Source organism: Chiloscyllium punctatum, chromosome 10 (genome assembly GCF_047496795.1).
Source record: "Chiloscyllium punctatum isolate Juve2018m chromosome 10, sChiPun1.3, whole genome shotgun sequence".
Taxonomy (NCBI): Eukaryota; Metazoa; Chordata; class Chondrichthyes; order Orectolobiformes; family Hemiscylliidae; genus Chiloscyllium; species Chiloscyllium punctatum.
The window spans coordinates 113751927-113771381 of NC_092748.1; the positions used below are offsets into that span (position 1 = coordinate 113751927).

At 41.8% G+C, this 19455-nt stretch overlaps 1 protein-coding gene across 1 annotated transcript in view; it reads left to right on the top strand.

Annotated features, from left to right (window-relative positions):
* Positions 1–74: 74 nt before the first annotated feature.
* Positions 75–19455, top strand: part of stk16 (serine/threonine kinase 16) — a 34362-nt gene continuing 14981 nt past the window's right edge. Inside the window, exons 1-6 of the mRNA XM_072579957.1 lie at positions 75–202; positions 7120–7230; positions 9622–9841; positions 14697–14830; positions 17027–17147; positions 19222–19317. Of these exons, the coding sequence (XP_072436058.1) occupies positions 7145–7230; positions 9622–9841; positions 14697–14830; positions 17027–17147; positions 19222–19317 (657 nt within the window). The 5' untranslated portion in view covers positions 75–202; positions 7120–7144. The remainder of the gene's footprint in view (positions 203–7119; positions 7231–9621; positions 9842–14696; positions 14831–17026; positions 17148–19221; positions 19318–19455) is intronic.

Here is a 19455-nt window from a genome sequence, read left to right on the forward strand (position 1 = left end):
AGGCACGTGGCGTGTCATCTCCCGGGCCCCAACTCTCGAGAGCTCCAGTCGGAAGGGGGCGGGGTGAGGGAAACCTCGCGAGACCTGACAGTGGCGAGCGGCGGCGGTACCTCTTTGAGCCGCCGGCAGCAGCGGGGGAGGCGTTTGTGCGATGCTGTCCTCTCCGTAAACTGACCGATAATGAGGAAAATCATCGGTACAGGTAATGGTTTTTGTGTGTGTTATAAAAAAAGAGACAGCAAACGCGGTCTTATCGCGTGAGGGGTTGGCGATGCTTCGTCAGGTTAAAATAGGTTGGGTCGGGGAAGAGAACTGTGATACCCATGAGCCTCTGGGTGTGGAACTACAATACCCATGGGGCGGTGGGGTTTGGCGCATGCGCACCATTGCGACCTGCTTTGTGTGTTGACGGGGGAGTTGTCCTGAGCATGCGCGTGTCTTTGTCGACTGCCCGGGAGCATCGTTCTGAGCATGCTCGCCTCTCGTCGGCTGGCTCACGCATGCTCAATGACTTGATGTGAGCGTCCTCGTTCACCCATCGCTCCTCTGTTCAAAAATTGTTATCCAAGGGTTTAAAGCAAAGATAAATAAAGCAAGGATCCTGTTGAATAGTGGAGTGGGTTGGTGGTGCCGAATGGCCTACTCCTGTTCATGTCTCTCTCATGGTCTTCTGTGCAGTCAGGACACGTCAACCTTTCAAAGGTTAGACCAGTTGGAAAGCTGAATAATCTGCTCCTACCTCTTGGGCTTTACTTTCTCCCTGATGAGAGGCGACAGGCTCTTGGGATCTTTCATTTTTGTTTTGCACTCATTTCAAAGGGGACAATAATTTATACAAGAGCGAGCAAACTAATTTGGTTGGGGACTTCACTGACTGCTGGAAAAGCACAGCAGGTCAGGCAGCATCCGAGGAGCAGGAGAAAGCGTCGATTCTCCTGCTCCTCAAATGCTGCCTGACCTGCTGTGCTTTTCCAGCAGTACACTCCACTCTTAAGCTCCAGCGTTAGCCGTCCTCATTTTTCACCAAGTTTACGGACTGGTCGACGTATTGTAATGGAGAAATAAACCTGGGGATGCTTATCTCCCTTGTTTTTGTTTCATTATAACGAGTGTAGTGCCTGGACGCATCTATCTTTTCAGCAGAGGACAGAGTCTTGTGTATGTCTGTCTGTGTGTGTGAGAGAGAGAGCGATGTATAGTTTATATCAAACATATATGAGCCATACTCTTAGCCCAGTTAATTATCTTAAATTGATTGACGGTGAAAAGTTTTGTATATCGAGGCACCATGTCTAATGTTGGCCCCTGTGTTCTGAGATTTACAAATGGGTGAATTGTAAACATTTGAAGGGCTGTGCTGTTTAATATAATCCACCAGTTGTTGGATCTATAGATAACATCACACTAGAATTTATCTGTCACAGTACTGTTTTTCTCTACTTAAAATTATGTAAATGATATTTAATCCCACTTTTCTATATTAAAGCTGCTGTATATTTGGCCTCATCTAGAGTACTGCTTATAGTTCTGGTCACTGCATTATAGGATGGATCCTAATAAAGGGAGTGCTGATGATATTTGAAAATGTTCCCTGGTTGAAGAATTTTATTTTAGGACAAATTGGATTTGTGTTTCTTTGCAACAGACAAGGTTGAGGGGAGATTTAATTGATGTGACTAAAATGTGAAGGGCCTTGATTATGTGGAAAGGAATGACCAATTTCCCTTGCAGAGTTTTAAAGTAATTGGTAAGAATAGATGGGGATTTGGGAAATTCGAACTCACTGCCTGAAAGTACTTTGCACAATAGGTAGGAGTAGATTATTCAGCTTTCCAACTGGTCTAACCTTTGAAAGGCTGACATGTCCCGACTGCACAGAAGACCATGAGAGAGGAACTCACTGTTTGCGTTAACCTTTTGCAGCGATATGGACCCAGAGCTGAAAGTGTGTAAGGTGTGTGGCTCTTTTAGCTATATGATAAGCAGTCTCCTTCTTTGCCATGAATTTGAATAATTTCATATTCCAGAGTTGTGAGTAGAGTCAGTTCTTTGATAACGTGATGGTTGTGTTCTTGTGCAACCCCACATTATAGAAAAATCAGGCTTCAAAACAGTGCTTACAGTGTTGGTGATACAATTGTGTTACAGCCAACACAAATTTAAAAGTTCGCTCTGTAGAAAGTGTTCCCATTTCATCAATCGTGTTACAGTGAATTCACGGTGATGAAACACGCATTATAACAGAATGACCTGTATATATGTGTGTGGACTTGTTGCATTTTATTAATCTCATTTATTTGTACTTTACTGCTTCTCAGAGGTTAACAGAATAGAAAATGTATTGACTTATGAGGACAATTTCTCTAATGCCTATTTTCCCCAATGTTGACTATGTTTGAAAGTATCCATCTGTTGGATGCACTCTCTCCTTTTGTCTTTGCTTGAGTGCTACATTGAGATGGGACACTAATGACATGAGACCTCAGTATCCTCTCTGATGCTCTGGCACTGTTTTGAAGAGCAGGGAGTTATCCCTGTGGCTTGAGCTGCTATTTATCCTTCCATCAACCTCATTGAAACTGTTTATCTCTTCGGTATGAATTGCTTATTGAGTTTGCTGTGCACAAGTTAACTGTCATATTTGCATAGAATCATAGAATCCCTACAGTGTGGAAACAGGCCGTTCGGCCCTGCGAGTTCACACCGACTCTCCAGAGAGCATCCCACCCATTTACTCACCATTCTGTTTACCCCTGACTAGTGCACCTAATCTACACATCCCTGAACACTATGAGCAATGTAGCATGGCCAATTCACCTAACCTGCACATCTTTAGCCTGTGGGAGGAAATCCACACAGTCACCAAAGGCTGGAATCAAACCTGGGTCCCATGTGCTGTGAGGCAGTAGTGCAAATCACTGAGCCACAGTGCTGCCCTAAAGGGTAGCCTATGAGAAACCATAAAACCATAGCTAGTTGCCACAAAAGCTGCTCTGTGAGTGCCCTTTCAAGAAGGGAAATCTGTCTTTACCTCGTCTGGCTTGTCACTCCAAAGCACTCTTAACCTGGTTGGGTGAGTATTATTATTTCTAATGTCACGACAGTTACTGTAATTCAAAAGTGGGCGGCACGGTGGCACAGTGGTTAGCACTGCTGCCTCACAGCGCCAGAGACCCGGGTTCAATTCCCGCCTCAGGCGACTGACTGTGTGGAGTTTGCACTTTCTCCCCGTGTCTATGTGGGTTTCCTCCAGGTGCTCCGGTTTCCTCCCACAGTCACAAAAGATATGCAGGCCAGGTGAATTGGCCATGCTAAATTGCCCGTAGTGTTAGGTAAAAGGGTAGATGTAGGGGTATGGGTGGGTTACGCTTCGGCGGGGCAGTGTGGACTTGTTGGGCCGAAGGGCCTGTTTCCACACTGTAAGTAATCTAATCTAATCAAAAGTATTCCTAACACTTCGGGGCATCTTGGTAATGAAAGCTGCTGTATAAACACAATTTCTATAGTTCACTATTTGTGATGAAAAGATGTTTTATTAATGAATAAAGGTTGATCTGAATCCACACTCTTTTGCAATATTATTATTAAATAATATGATTGGGAAGATCAAAATTGAAATTCTTTAATACAAACAGGGCAGAACTTTGTTTAATGCGTTTAACAATCTTACTATGGGAAATCCTTGAAAAGATTTTTTTTTTTGGAGGCAAATTTACAAAACCACATTGTAACAGATACCATGTTATATAGTACTCATCACAGAACCATTTGATTTCAGGACACTGCAGAAAACTAGGGCACAAATTAAACTTTAATCATATCCCATTATAGTCATCTGAATGGAAATGCTACTGCAAGGAGGAGCAAGGCCTCTGCTTCAAGATAGAATAAATGTGGAACAGTTGGAAATTAACGTCTACTTCTAGCTGATCCTGATTATTACAGTGTATGCTAGGACAACATAACCATTAACATGGTTTTACTAGATTTTCTGATGCTTCCATGTGTTTTTCAGAGTTATTAGTTTAACTGATTAAATAGCTTTCCATCAGATTATTTTCCATCAGTCGCATTTAAGTTCATTTGTTAAGTGTCCTGTATTGGTGTCCATTTTCAAAACTTAAAGTTAACGTCACAATGTCTTAACAGACCATGGGACTGCTCGCCCATAAGAGAGGGAGCGAGAGACTTGTAGGTCACCACCCCTCGGGTGAGAGAGGATGCTGAGATGGAGAGTCCTTCCTAGTAACCTTAGCCATTGTGGGAATTGAACCCAAGTTGTTGGTGTCACAAACCAGCTGTCTAGCCAGCTCAGCTAATAAGCCCCCAAATGACAGAACAGTTTTCTTATTTAAAGTTCTTTGCCAAAACATGGACATTGCTGACTACGCTAGCATTCATCATCCATTCCTAATTGCCCTTGAGAAATGGATGGTGAGCTGCTGTCTTGAACCCGACAGTTCATGTGGGGCACTTAAAATGTCTTTATTCTGACATTTACATCAAGTTAACTTATTTTTTAAAATAAAAGCAAAATACAGTAGATGTTGAAAATCTAAAATTAACAAAAACTGCTGGAGGATATAGGACTGGCAGCATCAGAGGAAAGAGAACTCAGTTAATGTTTCAAGTCGTGTTTTGCAACACTGTTGAAATCCCAACTTTTCACTTTATACATTAACAGGTTAGATGAAGGAACTGAGGACATTCTGGCTAAGGTTGCAGATGATACAAAGATAGGTAGAGGGACAGGTAATACTGAGGATTTGGACAGGTTAAGAGAGTGGACAAAACAGTGGCAGATTGAGTACGATGTAGGAAAGTGTGTGGTCATGCACTTTGTTAGGAAGAATAAAGGCATGGGCATGGACTATTTTCGAAATGGGGAGAAAATTCAGAAGTCTGAAATGCAAAGTGACTTGGGAGTTCTAGTCCAGGATTCTGTCAAGGTAATTTTGCGCATTGAATCAGTAGTTAGGAAGGAGGCGAAAGTGAGGACTGGAGATGAGAGTCAAAAAGTGTGGCGCTGGAAAAACACAGCTGATCAGGCAGCATCCGAAGAGCAGGAGGATCAGGAATTCCTGATGAAAAGCTTATGTTCGAAATGTCAACTGTCCTGCTCCTCGGATGCTGCCTGATCAGCTGTGTTTTTCCACCGCCGCACTCAGTAGTTAGGTAGGCAGATACAATGTTGACATTTGTTTTGAAGACATGAATATAAAAGCAGGATGTATTTCTGAGGCTCTATAATGCTCTGGTCAGACCACATTTGGAGTATCGTGTGCAGTTTTGGGCCCCATATCTCAGGAAGGATGTACTGGCCTTGGAGCATGTTCAGAATAGTCCCAGGAATGAAAACCTTAACATGTGAGGAACATTTGAGAACTCTGGTTCTATACTCGATAGAGTTTAGAAGGATGAGGGGGGATCTAATTGAAACTTACAGAATACTGAATGGTCTGGATAGAGTAGGTGTTGGGAAGATGTTACCATTGATGGGAGAGATTAGGACCCAAGGGCATAGCATTAGAGTAAAATGGAAGACCCTTTAGAACGGAGATAAGGAGAAACTTCTGTCAGAGCATGGTAAATCAATGGAATTCATTGCCACAGAAGGCTGTGGAGGCCAGGTTATTGAGCATATTTAGGAATAAGAGATTCTTGATTTTCAAGAGTTACAGGAGGAAGTGGGAGAACGGGGTTGGAAAAACTTATCAGTCATGATCTAATTTCTGCTCCGATGTCCCATGGTCAAAGTCCAATATGATGATTCTGAACTTGTAAATATTCTACTTTGCGCTCAGAACATTAACTCTGTTTCCCTCTCCACAAACACTAGACCTGCTGAGTCTCTCCAGCATTTTCTGTTTTTAAGTCTATTTTAAACATAACCACTAACCTGTCTTGAATATTCAAAAAACGTGTTGCTGGTTTCCCTTCATTATTGAAAGTGACTGACTGACTGTTTCTGATGTGGCTGGCAACCCTCTTTCGAGATCTACGTAGCTTTCTACAGAGCAGACAAAATGCCATCCCTGGTTTTCATGCCAGTTCTACTGTCAAACTGATTTGTCCACTGCGAGGTCAGAGGGCCTTAGAATGAACTTTCTTAAGAGTCATAGTCATACAGCATGAAAGCAGACCCTTCGGTCCAACCAGTCTATGACAACCATCGTCCCAAACTAAACTAGTCCCAACTGTCTGCCCTTGGCCCATATCTGCCCAAACATTTCTGATTCATGTACTTATCAAAATGTCTTTTAAATGTTGTAACTGTCCCCACAGTCACGACTTCTGGAAATTCATTCCCCACACAAACCATTCTGAGGAATTATGTACTACACCACAGTTCAAATCATAAACTTGCTACCAGATAAGATATTGTTTATGTTCGTGTTTTATCTCACTTCAGAATGTTTTAAAGCTCAGTTTACCATCTGAAGCATGAAGTCCTCTTTATAGATAGATTTTAAAATAATGGTCTTAAATAATTTCATGCCACTCCTTATTTGCTTGAGTGTTCTTCATTGAATTATGTGAAGCCTAGGCTTTGGAAAAGGGTGTTTTTAATGTCTAGTGGATAAATCCTAAAATGTACATTAAAATATTTTTGTGTCAGCAACTTGCAGTGTTTGTAAATCTGTAGCAGCTGAATTTGAACTGTACAGTTGGTGAAAGCAAGGACCTTGGAAGCAACTGACTCATGATACTGAAGGCAAGGCTGAGTTAGGAGGACAGGTTGGACAATCTTGTGTTTAGAAAGTTGCCACAAGATTATCCAACATCCTCCTTGTTTCATGTTACACTTGACCAATGCAAGAAGCTCACCCCCTATTACCAAGATTACCCCCCCACGCAAACTCCTTCATCTAATTGCCAGTCAGCAATTTATAGAACATTAGAGGCCCTTCTGCCCTTGATGTTGCACTGACCTGTGGAACGAATTTGAGGCCCATCTATCCTACACTAATCCATTTTCATCCATGTTTATCAATTTGCCTGCAACACTGAGTTCATTCAGATGGTTCAGAATCCTTGGCTAAGATCAGTCAGGAAATTTAATCTGTAATTTTTGGATTATAGTATACTTTGAAATTGATTCTTCTTACATTTCTTTAGCAATCTGAAGGATGCCTCTTGGATCATGGGCCAGACCGTTTGCATCTGCTCTCGTGGGACAATCACCATTGATAATAAGCGATATTTCTTTATCCAGAAGCTGGACGAAGGGTATGTGACTGAAGCTACTTTTATGTCTTGTTTCCTTACATATGGATTATGTCTCATTCTCTGTAAATGATGAGAATCAGCGAATTGCCTTGTTCACCACTGGAGGAATCTGTAAAGACCATGCAGCCTTTAGTTTAGTTGCACTGACAGTTTTCTTGCCTGTTAGCTCTCAAATGAGTCCCAGTTGAGAACACGTCTAATTTAGCTTCTCAGAGTTCCAGTGGGGTCAAATTCAATCACATTTCTATGTGGTGGCCCAGATCTTAACAGTCTCTTGCATGAAGAGATTTCTCCTCCATTCCCTTCTAACTCTTGTAACAGTTACTTATTTTAAAATCTATGACAAGTATAAATATTTTGTTTCTACTTGCCGTATGAAATCCCCTCTTAATTTTCGATACACTGATTAGACCTATCTCTATATATCCTGATAAGCCCGTCTTCCTCTCTCCAAGGCCTACGAACCATCCTATAGTATGCCTCTCAGAAATAAACGCAGTACTCCCAACTTGAGGTCTCACAAGTGATTTGTGAAAGATTAGCATGATTTTGTTTTTTAAATTATATATCCTTAAAGGGTGTCAGATTTAAGCAGAAATGAGGAGGAATTGCTTCCTTCAAAGGGTTGTGAATCTGTGGAGTTCACTACTGCAAAGATCAGTGGTTGTCAGTACACTGAATATATTTTAGAAGACAGACAGATCTTTAATTAGTTAAAACTTATGGATAATTGGCAGGGAAGTGGAGTTGTGATCAAGATGAGGTCAGGTATTCCTGCTCTGGGTTCCTATGTATGTTCTCGTAAAAAGATTTTCAAATTGCGTCTCTCCTCTACATCGCTAATTCTATTGGAAATATCAGTCATGCAGACCAGTTGTTCTGAAGGTTGAATCCCAGCTCAGCAATGAATCACACAGATAAGCATTCAGGATGTTATGTATGACATGGTTTCAGTTCCTGCTTACTATCCTGTGATGCCTGCTGAACGGTATTTGATCAGGGCAGATTCAGTTTCAGTTATATCATATCCCATCTCCAGATCTTCAACACAAACACTGAAAGAAGTTTCTAGACCTGTAGAAGCCTTTGCATGAGATATCATACAGTGTAATTGTACAATAAGTTAGACTATCTATGTGTTTTGCTGCTGATTATGAAGTGTAAAACCCTCTAAGTTTTTGGTGAAAGCAGTTTTGCATTTAATTGCCACTTTAATTTGGCTCAACATCCAAAACCACTTTGCAGGAATAGTTATCAAAACAAAATTTGACCCTGAGACATACAGGGATTTAGTGCATCACGTGAGCAAAAGCTTGGTTAAAGAGAGTGGGTTAAAGGAGTATCTTAATTGAGAATGGAGAAGTTCAGGAAGAGAATTCCAAACTTGAGTGCACAGCATTTTTTTTTGTTTTAAATCACTCATGAGTATGGACGTGGCTGCCCATCCCTAGCAGCTTTTGGAAAGGTGCTACTTCTTGAACTGCTGCAGACCATGTAGTAGTTTGACCCGCAATGCCCTTGGTTAGGTGGAGGCTGGTGGGAATTCCAGGATTTTGACCCAGTGACAGTGAAGAAATGATAATATATTTCCATGTCAGGATGGTGAGTGGCTGAGAAGGGAACTTGCAGGTGATGGTGTTCCCATCTGCTACTGTTATCCTGCTAGATAGTGGTCATGGGTTTTGAAGGTGCTGTCTAAGGATCTTTGGTGAATTTCTACAGTATATCTTGTAGATGGCTCACACTGCAGCTACTGAGCATTGGTAATCAAGGGAGTGGTTATTTGCGGGTATGGTGCCAATCAAGTGGGCTGCTTTGTTCCTGGATGGTTTCAAGCTTCTTGAGTATTATTGGAACTGCACCCTTTCAGGCAAGTGGGAAGCATTCCATTAAGCTCCTGACTCATGCCTTGTAGATGGTGAATAGGCTTTAGGTAGTCAGGAGGTGAGTTGCTCCTTGCAGGGTTCTTAGTCTTTGACCTGCTCTTGGGGTTTCTGCTGCTGGAGGCACACCATTTATGAACAGTTGGTCATAATAATGTATAAGAAGCCAGAATTGGAGATGTACAGCAATCTGAGAGTTGCGGGATTGGAGCTGGTTACAGAGCATCTCATCACCTGTCTTGTTCGTATAAGATTCTTAAAAAAATTTATCTGGTTACACTTCTGTGAAGTGCTTTTGTTACCTTTTGAGTGATTTGAATGTGAGGATGGAAGTTGTATGCCATATTCTAATTCTGGGATGTTCCTTGGTTATCTCTTTGAGTTTGGCACAAGTCTCGTGAGCCCACCTGCCTGGTCCTCAGCAGATGTGGCAGTTGTTGGTATGAGTAACGTGGAGATAATGTCTCCCTTCTCTGTTCACAGTCCCTTCTCCCTTTTTTTATTTCAGGGGGTTCAGCTATGTGGATCTGGTGGAGAGTGTTCAGAATGGAAAGTTCTACGCCCTGAAGCGTATCATCTGCCATGACAAAGAAGATCGCAAAAATGTGCTTAATGAGATGGAAATGCATCGGATGTTCAACCACCCAAACATCCTGCATTTAGAAGCTCACTGCATCATGGACAAAGGACCAAAGTGTGAGGGCTGGCTGCTGCTGCCTTATATTAAGGTGGGTCTGGCAGCTTCTCCATTTACAATCCCTTTATATGGGTGGCATGGTGGCTCAGTGGTTAGCATTGCTGCCTCATAGCGCCAGGGACCCAGGTTCGATTCCAGCTTCGGGTGACCGTCTGTGTGGAGTTTGCACATTCTCCCTGTGTCTGCGTGGGTTTCCTCCGGGTGCTCCGGTTTCCTCCCACAGTCCAAAGATGTGCGGGTCAGGTAAATTGGCCATGATAGATTGCCCATAGTGTTCATGGATGTATAGGTTGGCTGCATTACTCAGGGGTAAATATAGTGTAATCAGGTAGGGGAATAAATTGGGTAGGTTACTCTTCGGAGGTTCCGTGTGGACTTGTTGGACCAAATAGTATGTTTCCATACTGTAGGGATTCTATGCACGTCTACGTCAGTTAACTCTACACCCCTGCGAGAAGTTCAAATGGAGAGCATAGAGCCATACAGCATTGAAACAGACCTTTCCATCCAACCAGTCCGTGCTGACCATGTTCCAAAACTCCCTGCGTTTGCCACATATTCTTCGAAACCTTTTCTGTTCAGTCTTATCCAAATGTCTTTTAAGCATTACAACTGTACCCGCATCCACCACTTCCTCTGGCAATTTATTGCACACATCAACCATGCTTTGTGGTTTGTTTTTTAAAAAAAGTTTCCCTTCATATCCGTTTTTTAAAATCTTTGTCCTCTCACCTTAAAAATATGCCCCCTACTTTAAGCTTCCCATCTTAGGGAAAGGACTTTTGCTATTCACTTTACCTATAGCCCCTCATGATTGTATAAACTTCTGTCAACCTCCTATGCGCCAGTGAAAACAAGTCCAGCCTGTTTTTGCAATACATAGATTTTAATTCTGCAGCCTACTTTTATCCCTACAAACGTGAGTTTCCATCATATTGAACCTTTAACCTATTTATACCAAACCCTGCTTAGCTGACATCTCTTGCCTCTGATTTAGGTTGTATTAACCAGTATGTGCCTAGAATGGAGTGTATTAGCTATAAGGAGAGATTGGACAAACTTGGATTGCTTTTATAAGAGCATTGGGTGTTGAGTAGCCTACTTTGAGCAGCCTACGTGGAAGTGTGTAAAATTATTAGAGGCATGGGTAGGGTGGATAGTCAGTGTCTTTTTGCCAGAGTGGAAATGACAAATATTAGTTTTAAGGTAAAAGAGGGAAAGTTTAAAGGTGATATGTCAGGCAGGTTTTTTGCACAGAGGGTGGTGGTTCCTGGAGCACGCTGCCAGTGGAGCTGGTCGAAGTAGACACAATACGAACATTTTAAGAAGCCTTTAGACAGCTATGTGAATAAGTAGGTGATAGAGGGATATGGGCTATTTAAGGGCAGATGGGATTCGTTTAGAATGGCATCGTGATTGGTGCAGACATGATGGGCTGTAGGGCCTGTTACTGTACTGTTCTATGTTATTTGATGATCTGCGTACATCCTCACTGACATTTCAGTAATGTACCATTTCTCTGATTCTAAAATTGCTGCTATCTACCTTTTCAAGCAGGTGTAAAGATCTCATACAACATCATGAAGCACAGTAAGGCAGTACTCTTGGTATCTTGATCAATATGTGTCCCTCATCCAACATTATTTGGCAAATAGCAACCCCAATAACAAAAACAGGCAGTTTTGGATATTTTAGGAAATGAATATGAAAGATGTATCACTAGATGAGTATTGTAGTGGTTTTGAACACAATCCGTTTACATTCTAATAAAGGCCAAAACAAAAAATCATCAGTCGGGGGGAAGTTGTAAATTTGGAAGGTGGGGGTGATGAAAGCTAATTTGACCAAACTGAGATGTGATTTTGAAAAAGTGGACTGGAAACATATACTTGAAGTTGATGAGATCGAGAGAGAGTTCAGGAGAAATGTGTTCCCATAAAGAGGAAGGGACTCTCATACCTAGGCACACCTGGCCTGCACCTCCACCTGCTGCTGGGTGTAGGAGAACATACATAATAGGATATAGCAAAAAATTAAACTTTATATCAGATGCTTGGAGGTTAATGCTGCAAGAGGCCTGGAGAAGTATAATTAAGACAGGGTGAAATTAGGAAAGCAGGCAGAGGGCATGAAAGAATATTGGAAAATAAAATTGGCAATAAATAAAAGGTCAAGGGTTACGGGACAAAGAAGGCAAAAGAATTAAATTGAGCAACATACCAGCCATGACTGAATGGTGGAGCAGTCTTGATGAGCTGAATACCTAATTCTGCTCATATATCTTATTTTTTGCAAAGATTCATCATGACGATGTAATGGTATAGTAACTAACAGTAAGAATAGGACCAATTAGAGACCAAAAGGCTACTGACATGTGGAGGCATGTCACATGGTCATTGCTCATATTGAATGCTTCACATCTGTTTTCAAAAAAACAAAAGAATGAAGGAGCTGCTAGTTAAGGAGGTGAGCTCTGAAATATTGGATGGAACATACATTATGAGGTAGGAAATGTTGAAATGTTTGGCTGTAGATAAATCACCACACTTGGATGAATTCATGCCAGGTCTCTAAGAGAGAACATAACAAAGATTCTGATCATTGTTTTCTAGTTCTGTGTGAAAGTAGGTGTCATCTTGCTTCTAGTTACTACACTTCGTCAGTACTTAATAATCACAGAAAGGGGTCATTCAGCCCATCGTTCCATGCTGGCTCCTCGGAGAAGAATTAGGTCAGTTCTACTCCCCCTCTCAGTCTCTAACGTCCTGCACGTTAGTTCCCTTCATATTCCTGTCCAACTTCCTTTTGATTCTATTTCTGCACTCTCTAATCAAGCTTTCCTTTTATATTTTTCACTCCTAACAAGGCATCTGTTCTTGCAATTATTCTGCCCCGTTTTGAATATGAAGGGGCCATTAAATAAGGAAGCACGTCCAGGGATAATCTTGGTTTAAATTTTTGCCTAAAGCTATTTTATTTTTATGGACTTGCTGTGATGTTTAGAAGGCATGTTCACCTGCTGCCCATGATAGTGAACTCAATCTTAGCAACGCAGTTATGCAGCACCTCAGTTAGGAGCTGGGAAAAGATGGATTAACATCTCAGGTGGGTATCAACTGAGTCTCTTCTTGAGAAATATGCAGGCTTTTATTTTAGTTTTGTTTCAAGTTTCATGTTTCTCTCTTGAATATTCCCCTTCCAATCAATTTTGAAGTGACTGACTTCAAACACTTGGTGGGGCTGTGCAGTTATTGCGCATTGCCACCTGCTACAGTACAATATTGCAATAGAATGCTTTTAAAATTAGCAAAGCAGAGATAAACAGGACTTACAATAAATAAATGATTGAAAATAAACACTTAAAAAGAAGCAGATAGCTTTGGTTTAAAACCAATAAAAAGTGTAGATGGCCTTTCAACATCATAACAACACATGTTATAAAACACTTGTGCTGAAGGCTGATGCATCATTAAGTGGAGAACTGGTTGTGCAGAATTAGTGTTTCATAATGTAATTGCTAGCCAGGGGCCCAACTGACGGGGTGAGGGGATGGCGGATAGTGACAAGGAATTATACAAATTAAATGACCAATTTTCAGTGTAAGCACGAGCTCACTCAGTGAGTAATTTGCCACCGATATGTTAAAAGATTCTGCATATGATCCTTTTCTGAATTACTGATCAGACTTTCTGTGGAGTGTCTACATTCTGATTTAGATGCAGAGCACCCAGCAGTCACCTTCAATGGCACTGCATTGGGAATGCACGTTTTCATAATTAAGTACAATTTGACATGCAGTGGCATAAAGGGAGAACAGACAGTTAAGGATGTAATTTGAAAGCTTAATCAGAAAGTTAAACTTTTCTCAGTGTAAAAGAAGAGAGATGTTTAGAGGGAAAATAACTTGGGATCTTGGCATGATAATTAAGGAAACTACTACATGAGACAGAAAGGATTGGTAAGATATGCTGCAAGACTGACAAGTTAGAATGGAAGAAGACAGGTTTTCAAGTGTGGACATCAGCACATGCTGCATGTGCAGCTTTATCTTGTAAATTCTATGTAATATGTAATTTTTACTTTGCCTGATCTGTCCACGGGTTCATCCCAAAATGATTTGCCTTTGTATGTGGACACACAGTAATCAATTGCACATACACATTCCAGAAGCAGAAAATAAAATTAATGAGCATCTGATTAGTTAGGGCTTAAAAGACTCCTGGGGGAGCATCGTACTCTGGTTTCGGTAATGCCATTGGATTTTCTATAACTATCTGAATAGACAGACAGGCCCAAAAACAGAAATTGCTAGAAAAATTCACAGGAGTGGCAATATCTGCGGATAGAAAGCAGAGTTAATGTTTCAGATCCAGTGACCTTTCTTCAGAACAGATAGGCAGATGGCAGTAATTTAATATCTCATCCGAAATACAGCTCCCTCTGGCTAAAGAAATAACTCATCATGAAATGTGTTATATAAATGCATCACACATCCCAAAGTGCTGACAACCAATTAAGTATTTGGGAAGTGTAATCGTTGTGGAAAGTGATCAAGATTCAAAAACCGGCAATGTGACATTCCTCCTTCTGTGATGTTGATTAGAGAACAAATATTGACAAACCTCCCAGCTCTTCAGAATGGTAACATGGGATCTTTTATGTGGCCTTTAGAGGCCAGATAGGATCTTGGTTTAACTTCTGATCTGAAGAAGGCATCTCTTAATGGTGTAGCATTCCCTCAGTACAGCGTTGGTGAGGGTGTGCTATCCACTGAGCAGTGTTGACAAAACAGCAATGCAATAGAGAGTCATTCTGGATTACACACTGAATTAAGTAGAATTATTTAAAAAACAAGAGTAACATTGTTTTTGATTTTCCCTTCACAGAACGGCTCGTTGTGGACAGAGCTAGAGAAGCTCAGGGATACCAATTGTTCTATGCCTGAAGAATGCATATTGAAGGTTTTCCATGGAATCTGCGGGGGACTGAAAGCCATCCATGAGAAGGGTTATGCCCACAGGTAAATCTCCTCTTTGTCTTGGTGGCCTTTGTGCATTGGGTGCAAGCCAGCCATTTCACAGCCAATGGCATCCTACTGGAGCGTAGGAGGTTGAGGTTATAGAAGTTTATAAAATCATGAGGGGCATAGATAAGGTGAATGGCAGGTATCTTTTCTCTAGGATGGGAGATTTCAAGGGTGGGGGCATATCTTTAAGGTGAGAGGAGAAAGACTTGAGGGGCAAATTTTTTTCACAGTGTGGTTTGTGTATATATAAAGGTATTTGGAAAATTACTTTATAGAGGTGTTCAGAAGTGGGAATCCGAAGGGTTTGGAGAGATATGGGCTAGGCAAAGGCAAGTGGGACTAGTTTAGATTATGGCCAGCATGGACTGGTTGGACCGAAAGCTCTGTTTCTGTGCTGTCTGACTCTGACTACATTATTCCAATGTTACTGTGACTAAATATTAAAAGTACTTGATTGTTTGCAAAGTGTTTTGGGGTGTCCTGTGCTCTATAGCAGGGTTGTCCAACCCTTTTGTATGAGGGCCACATATCCATCTTTGTCTCTCTTTGGGGAAAGTGAGCAGATTCCAAAAAGAGAAGATTTGAGACAAAAGTAATTATGGTTTCAGAAATAAAACCATTCTAAAGTGATAAATTGTTAAAGTCAGAAGTCACACTACGCCAGGTGATGAACCACTTCACCTGACAAAGGAGCAGTGCTCTAAAAGCTTGTGATTTCAAATAAACCTTTTGGACTATTAACCTGGTGTCATGTGACTTCTGACCATGTCCACCCGAGTGCAACACTGGCACCTCCACATCACAATAAATCGTTAATTTATCTAAATGAGTAATTATTTTTTTAAAAAGACATTAAAAGTGTCAAGTAGCTGTGTTAATAAATAAAAGCTTTGTTTTTGTGCCTTTTCGGTTAAGGATTAGATGTGGTGAGGGAATGACAAAACACCAAATTCTGGCCAGTAGGGAAGCAGATGGGGACAAGGGCTAAGCAATGCACAGCTCCTTTTTCCCTCTGACTGTCGATCACAGTCTTGCCGCTATCGCTGTCAGCATTTGTGATGCACTGGAATCGGGCCAGATGAGGTGACCTACATATGCATAGCTAATAGCTTTTCCAATTAGAGCCTGCTTCTCTCCTTCGTTTGCTGCTGGTAAGTTCATTAGGGAGCCTCTCTGCACAAAATATGGGAATAACCGGCCTCTGGTTGGACAAGCATCTCGTCAGAGAATCTTCCTCTTCCACTTGGAGCTGGAAGCCTGGTTGCCAGCAGGATAGGTCACCCTTGGCAAGCCGCATAAGGCCATGAGATATTGGAGCAGAAATTAGGCCATTCAGCCCATCAAGTCTGCTCCACCATTCAATCATAGCTGATAAGATTCTCATCCCCATTCTCCAACTTTCTCCCAGTAACCCTTGATCCCCTTGATTCTCAAGAACCTATCTATCTCAGTCTTAAATTTACTCAATAACCTGGCCCCCCCACAGCCTTCTGTGACAATGAATTCCCTAGATTCCCCACTCTCTGGCTGAAGAGGTTTCTCCTTATCTCCCTTCTAAAAGGTCTTCCCTTTATTCTTAGGCTGTGCCCTCGGGTCCTAGTCTTTCCCATCAATGGAAACATCTTTCCAACATCTACTATGTCCAGGTCATTCAGTATTCTGAAAGTTTCAATTAGATGCCCCCCCCATCCTTCTAAACTCCATCGAGTATAAAACCAGAGTCCTCAAATGTTAAGCTTTTCATTCCTGAGACCATTCTCGTGAACCTCCTCTGAATGCTGTCCAGGGCCAGTACATTCTTCCTGAGATATGGGGCCCAAAACTGCGCACGATACTCCAAATGTGGTCTGACCAGAGCCTCATGGAGCTTCAGACGTACATCTCTGCTTTTATATTCAAGTCCTCAAAATAAATGCCATCGTTGCATTTGCCTTCCTAACTACTGACTCAGCCTGCAAGTTTACCTTGAGCGAATCCTGGACTAGAACTCCCAAGTCTCTTTGCACTTCAGACTCCTGAATTTACTTCCCATTTAGAAAATATTCCATGCCTCTATTCTTCCTACCAAAGTGCATGATCCCACACTTTCCTGAGTTGTACTCCATGTCCTGGCTGGGGAGCAGCTGTGGGACACATCTGCGCTATAGGAATGCAGATATTTAATATCATTAACTATTTACTTTTTCTCAGGGACTTGAAGCCCACCAATGTTCTCTTAGATGACAATGGGCAACCTCTGCTGATGGATCTGGGATCAATGAACAAGGCAAGAATTGAAGTGAAAGGGTCACGGGAAGCTATGACAATCCAGGTAAAGCTGACTGGAGTGAAGAGAATTCATGTGTTATATTTTATTGTAATTTTGTTGTAATTATTTGTATTTTATCTAATAATAGGTTTGAAGCATTGTAGCTGAGAATGTTGAATGAGGATTCATGTCCCCATATTTGTGAGGCATTGCTGACCCCTCTTTTCCATTGTTGGAATCCTAGTGTGTCCAAAGCCGAGTCTGTGACCGTTTTGAGGCACTCTCACATGAGTCCCAGCGGTCTTGTCGTATCCGAATATGTAAAAATAATTTCATTCACTTTCAATGGACATGAAGTGAAAATCCACCATAATCCCAGAGGACCATAACACACTCATTAGAAAGGGAGAGAGATAACAGGTGGTGAATTTAACCTAAAGGTCACCACGTCTCAGATGAGGGGTGAGAATGAGATGGTGGGCTATACACAGTGAGCTCAGCCTTTACAGAATTGTTGGTGTCACTGCATCGCAGACCAGCCATCCAGCCAACTGAGCTAACAATAGGTGAATGATTGAATGGAAGCTGCCAGGATTTAAGGCAAGGGAACTCTGCTACCCTGAACCAAATTCACCGAACCTTTGCAGATTTCATAGGATCACTGATGTAAAGCATTGCCCCTAACACAACAGCCATTTTCTCTCCTAAAAGTGTACCTGCGTATTAAATTAGAGGGCAAAATGTGAGACACAACATTAATAAACTGCAGAATTGATGTAAATTAGTGTCAACATGGTTAAGGGTAAGATGGTGCACTTTGTTAGGGAAAAAAGGGAGACCATATACTGTCTGTTCTAATATAACGTGATAGTTTCATTCCTGTGCAATCCAGCATTATAAGGAAATCATGTAATAGCAGCACCACCTAAAGCAATAGGATTGGAATTGCGTTTTAGCCAATACGGGTAAGGAAAGTTCGCATTCTACTAATAGTGGGCTAGATTCTTCAATGATGTTATCGCCAATTCACACTGAAGAAACGTGCATTATAGCAGACCTGACTGTACTGCTTCAAAAGTGAGAGTCTAAATTTGATGTTAGAGTTAGCGATCTAGGCTTATAGATACGTCAGTCACACAAAATAATAACACAGGCGGCTCAGTGGTTAGCACTGGTGCCTCTCAGCGCCAGGGATCTGGGTTCAATTCCAGCCTTGGGCGACCAAAGTGTGGAGTTTGCACATTCTCCCCATGTCTACGTGGGTTTCCTCCGGGTGCTCCAGTTTCCTCCCACAATCCAAAGACGTTCAGGTTAGGGTGAATTGGCCATGCTAAATTACCCACAGTGTTCAGGCATGTGTAGGCTAGATGCGTTAGTCAGGATAAATGAAAAGTAATAGGAGTTGGGGAATGGCTGTGGGTGGGATACTCTTCGGAAGGTCAGAGTGGACGTGTTGGGCCAAATGACCTGTTCCCACACTGTAGGGATTCTAATTCTAAAGACCATAAACAACAAACAAAGCAACTGTTGGGAAGAAAAGAGAGATCAGAGTTTATTCTGATATAGCATTTCTAGCAAATTAGAATTGGAAAGCAGAAGTTAATGTTAAGCTTGGACAAAATTTTATACTCGTAAGTGTGTTCTACCCAGTGTACAGGTCTGATTTCTGTGCAGTGAAGAGGCATAGAGGCAATGGATTAGGTGCAAAAAAGATCAAGGATGATACTAGACCTACGGAAAGACTGGACTGGATTCATATCACTAGAAAAGTGAAAATTGAGGGGTTAGCCTGATAGATTGTGAAGCGCAACATCGGAGAAGATCCTTCCCATTATGTGAGAAACCAGAACTAGTGACCAAAAGTAGGAAGTCACGAATATATCCAGAAGGGAATTGAGGAGAGACATCTTTCACCAGAGAATTATGAAATTGTGGAATTCTCTGACATAGATGGTCAGGGTGTCTATCATAGGTGCATTTGCTGGGAAACTAGATAAACACAAGGGGAAGAAGGGATAGAAATGTGATGAAGAAAGGTGGGAGCTGCGGTACACTGTCTTGAACCAGTTGGCCTATTTCTGTACTGGATATTCCATGTTACTCACTGCTATGTTGATATTTAGTTGCTATTTTCCAGGACTGGGCAGCCCAGCGTTGCACCATATCATACCGAGCTCCTGAACTCTTCAACGTGGCAAGTCACTGTATCATAGACGAACGCACAGACATTTGGGTAGGTAGGACGCTGTCTTTTATTCATTCGAGGGGCGAGGGAGTCGGTAGCTAGGCCAGTATTTATTTCCCCATGCCTAATTGCCCAGAGGGCAGTTAAGAGTCAACCACATTGCTGTGGCTGTGAAGTCACGGAGAG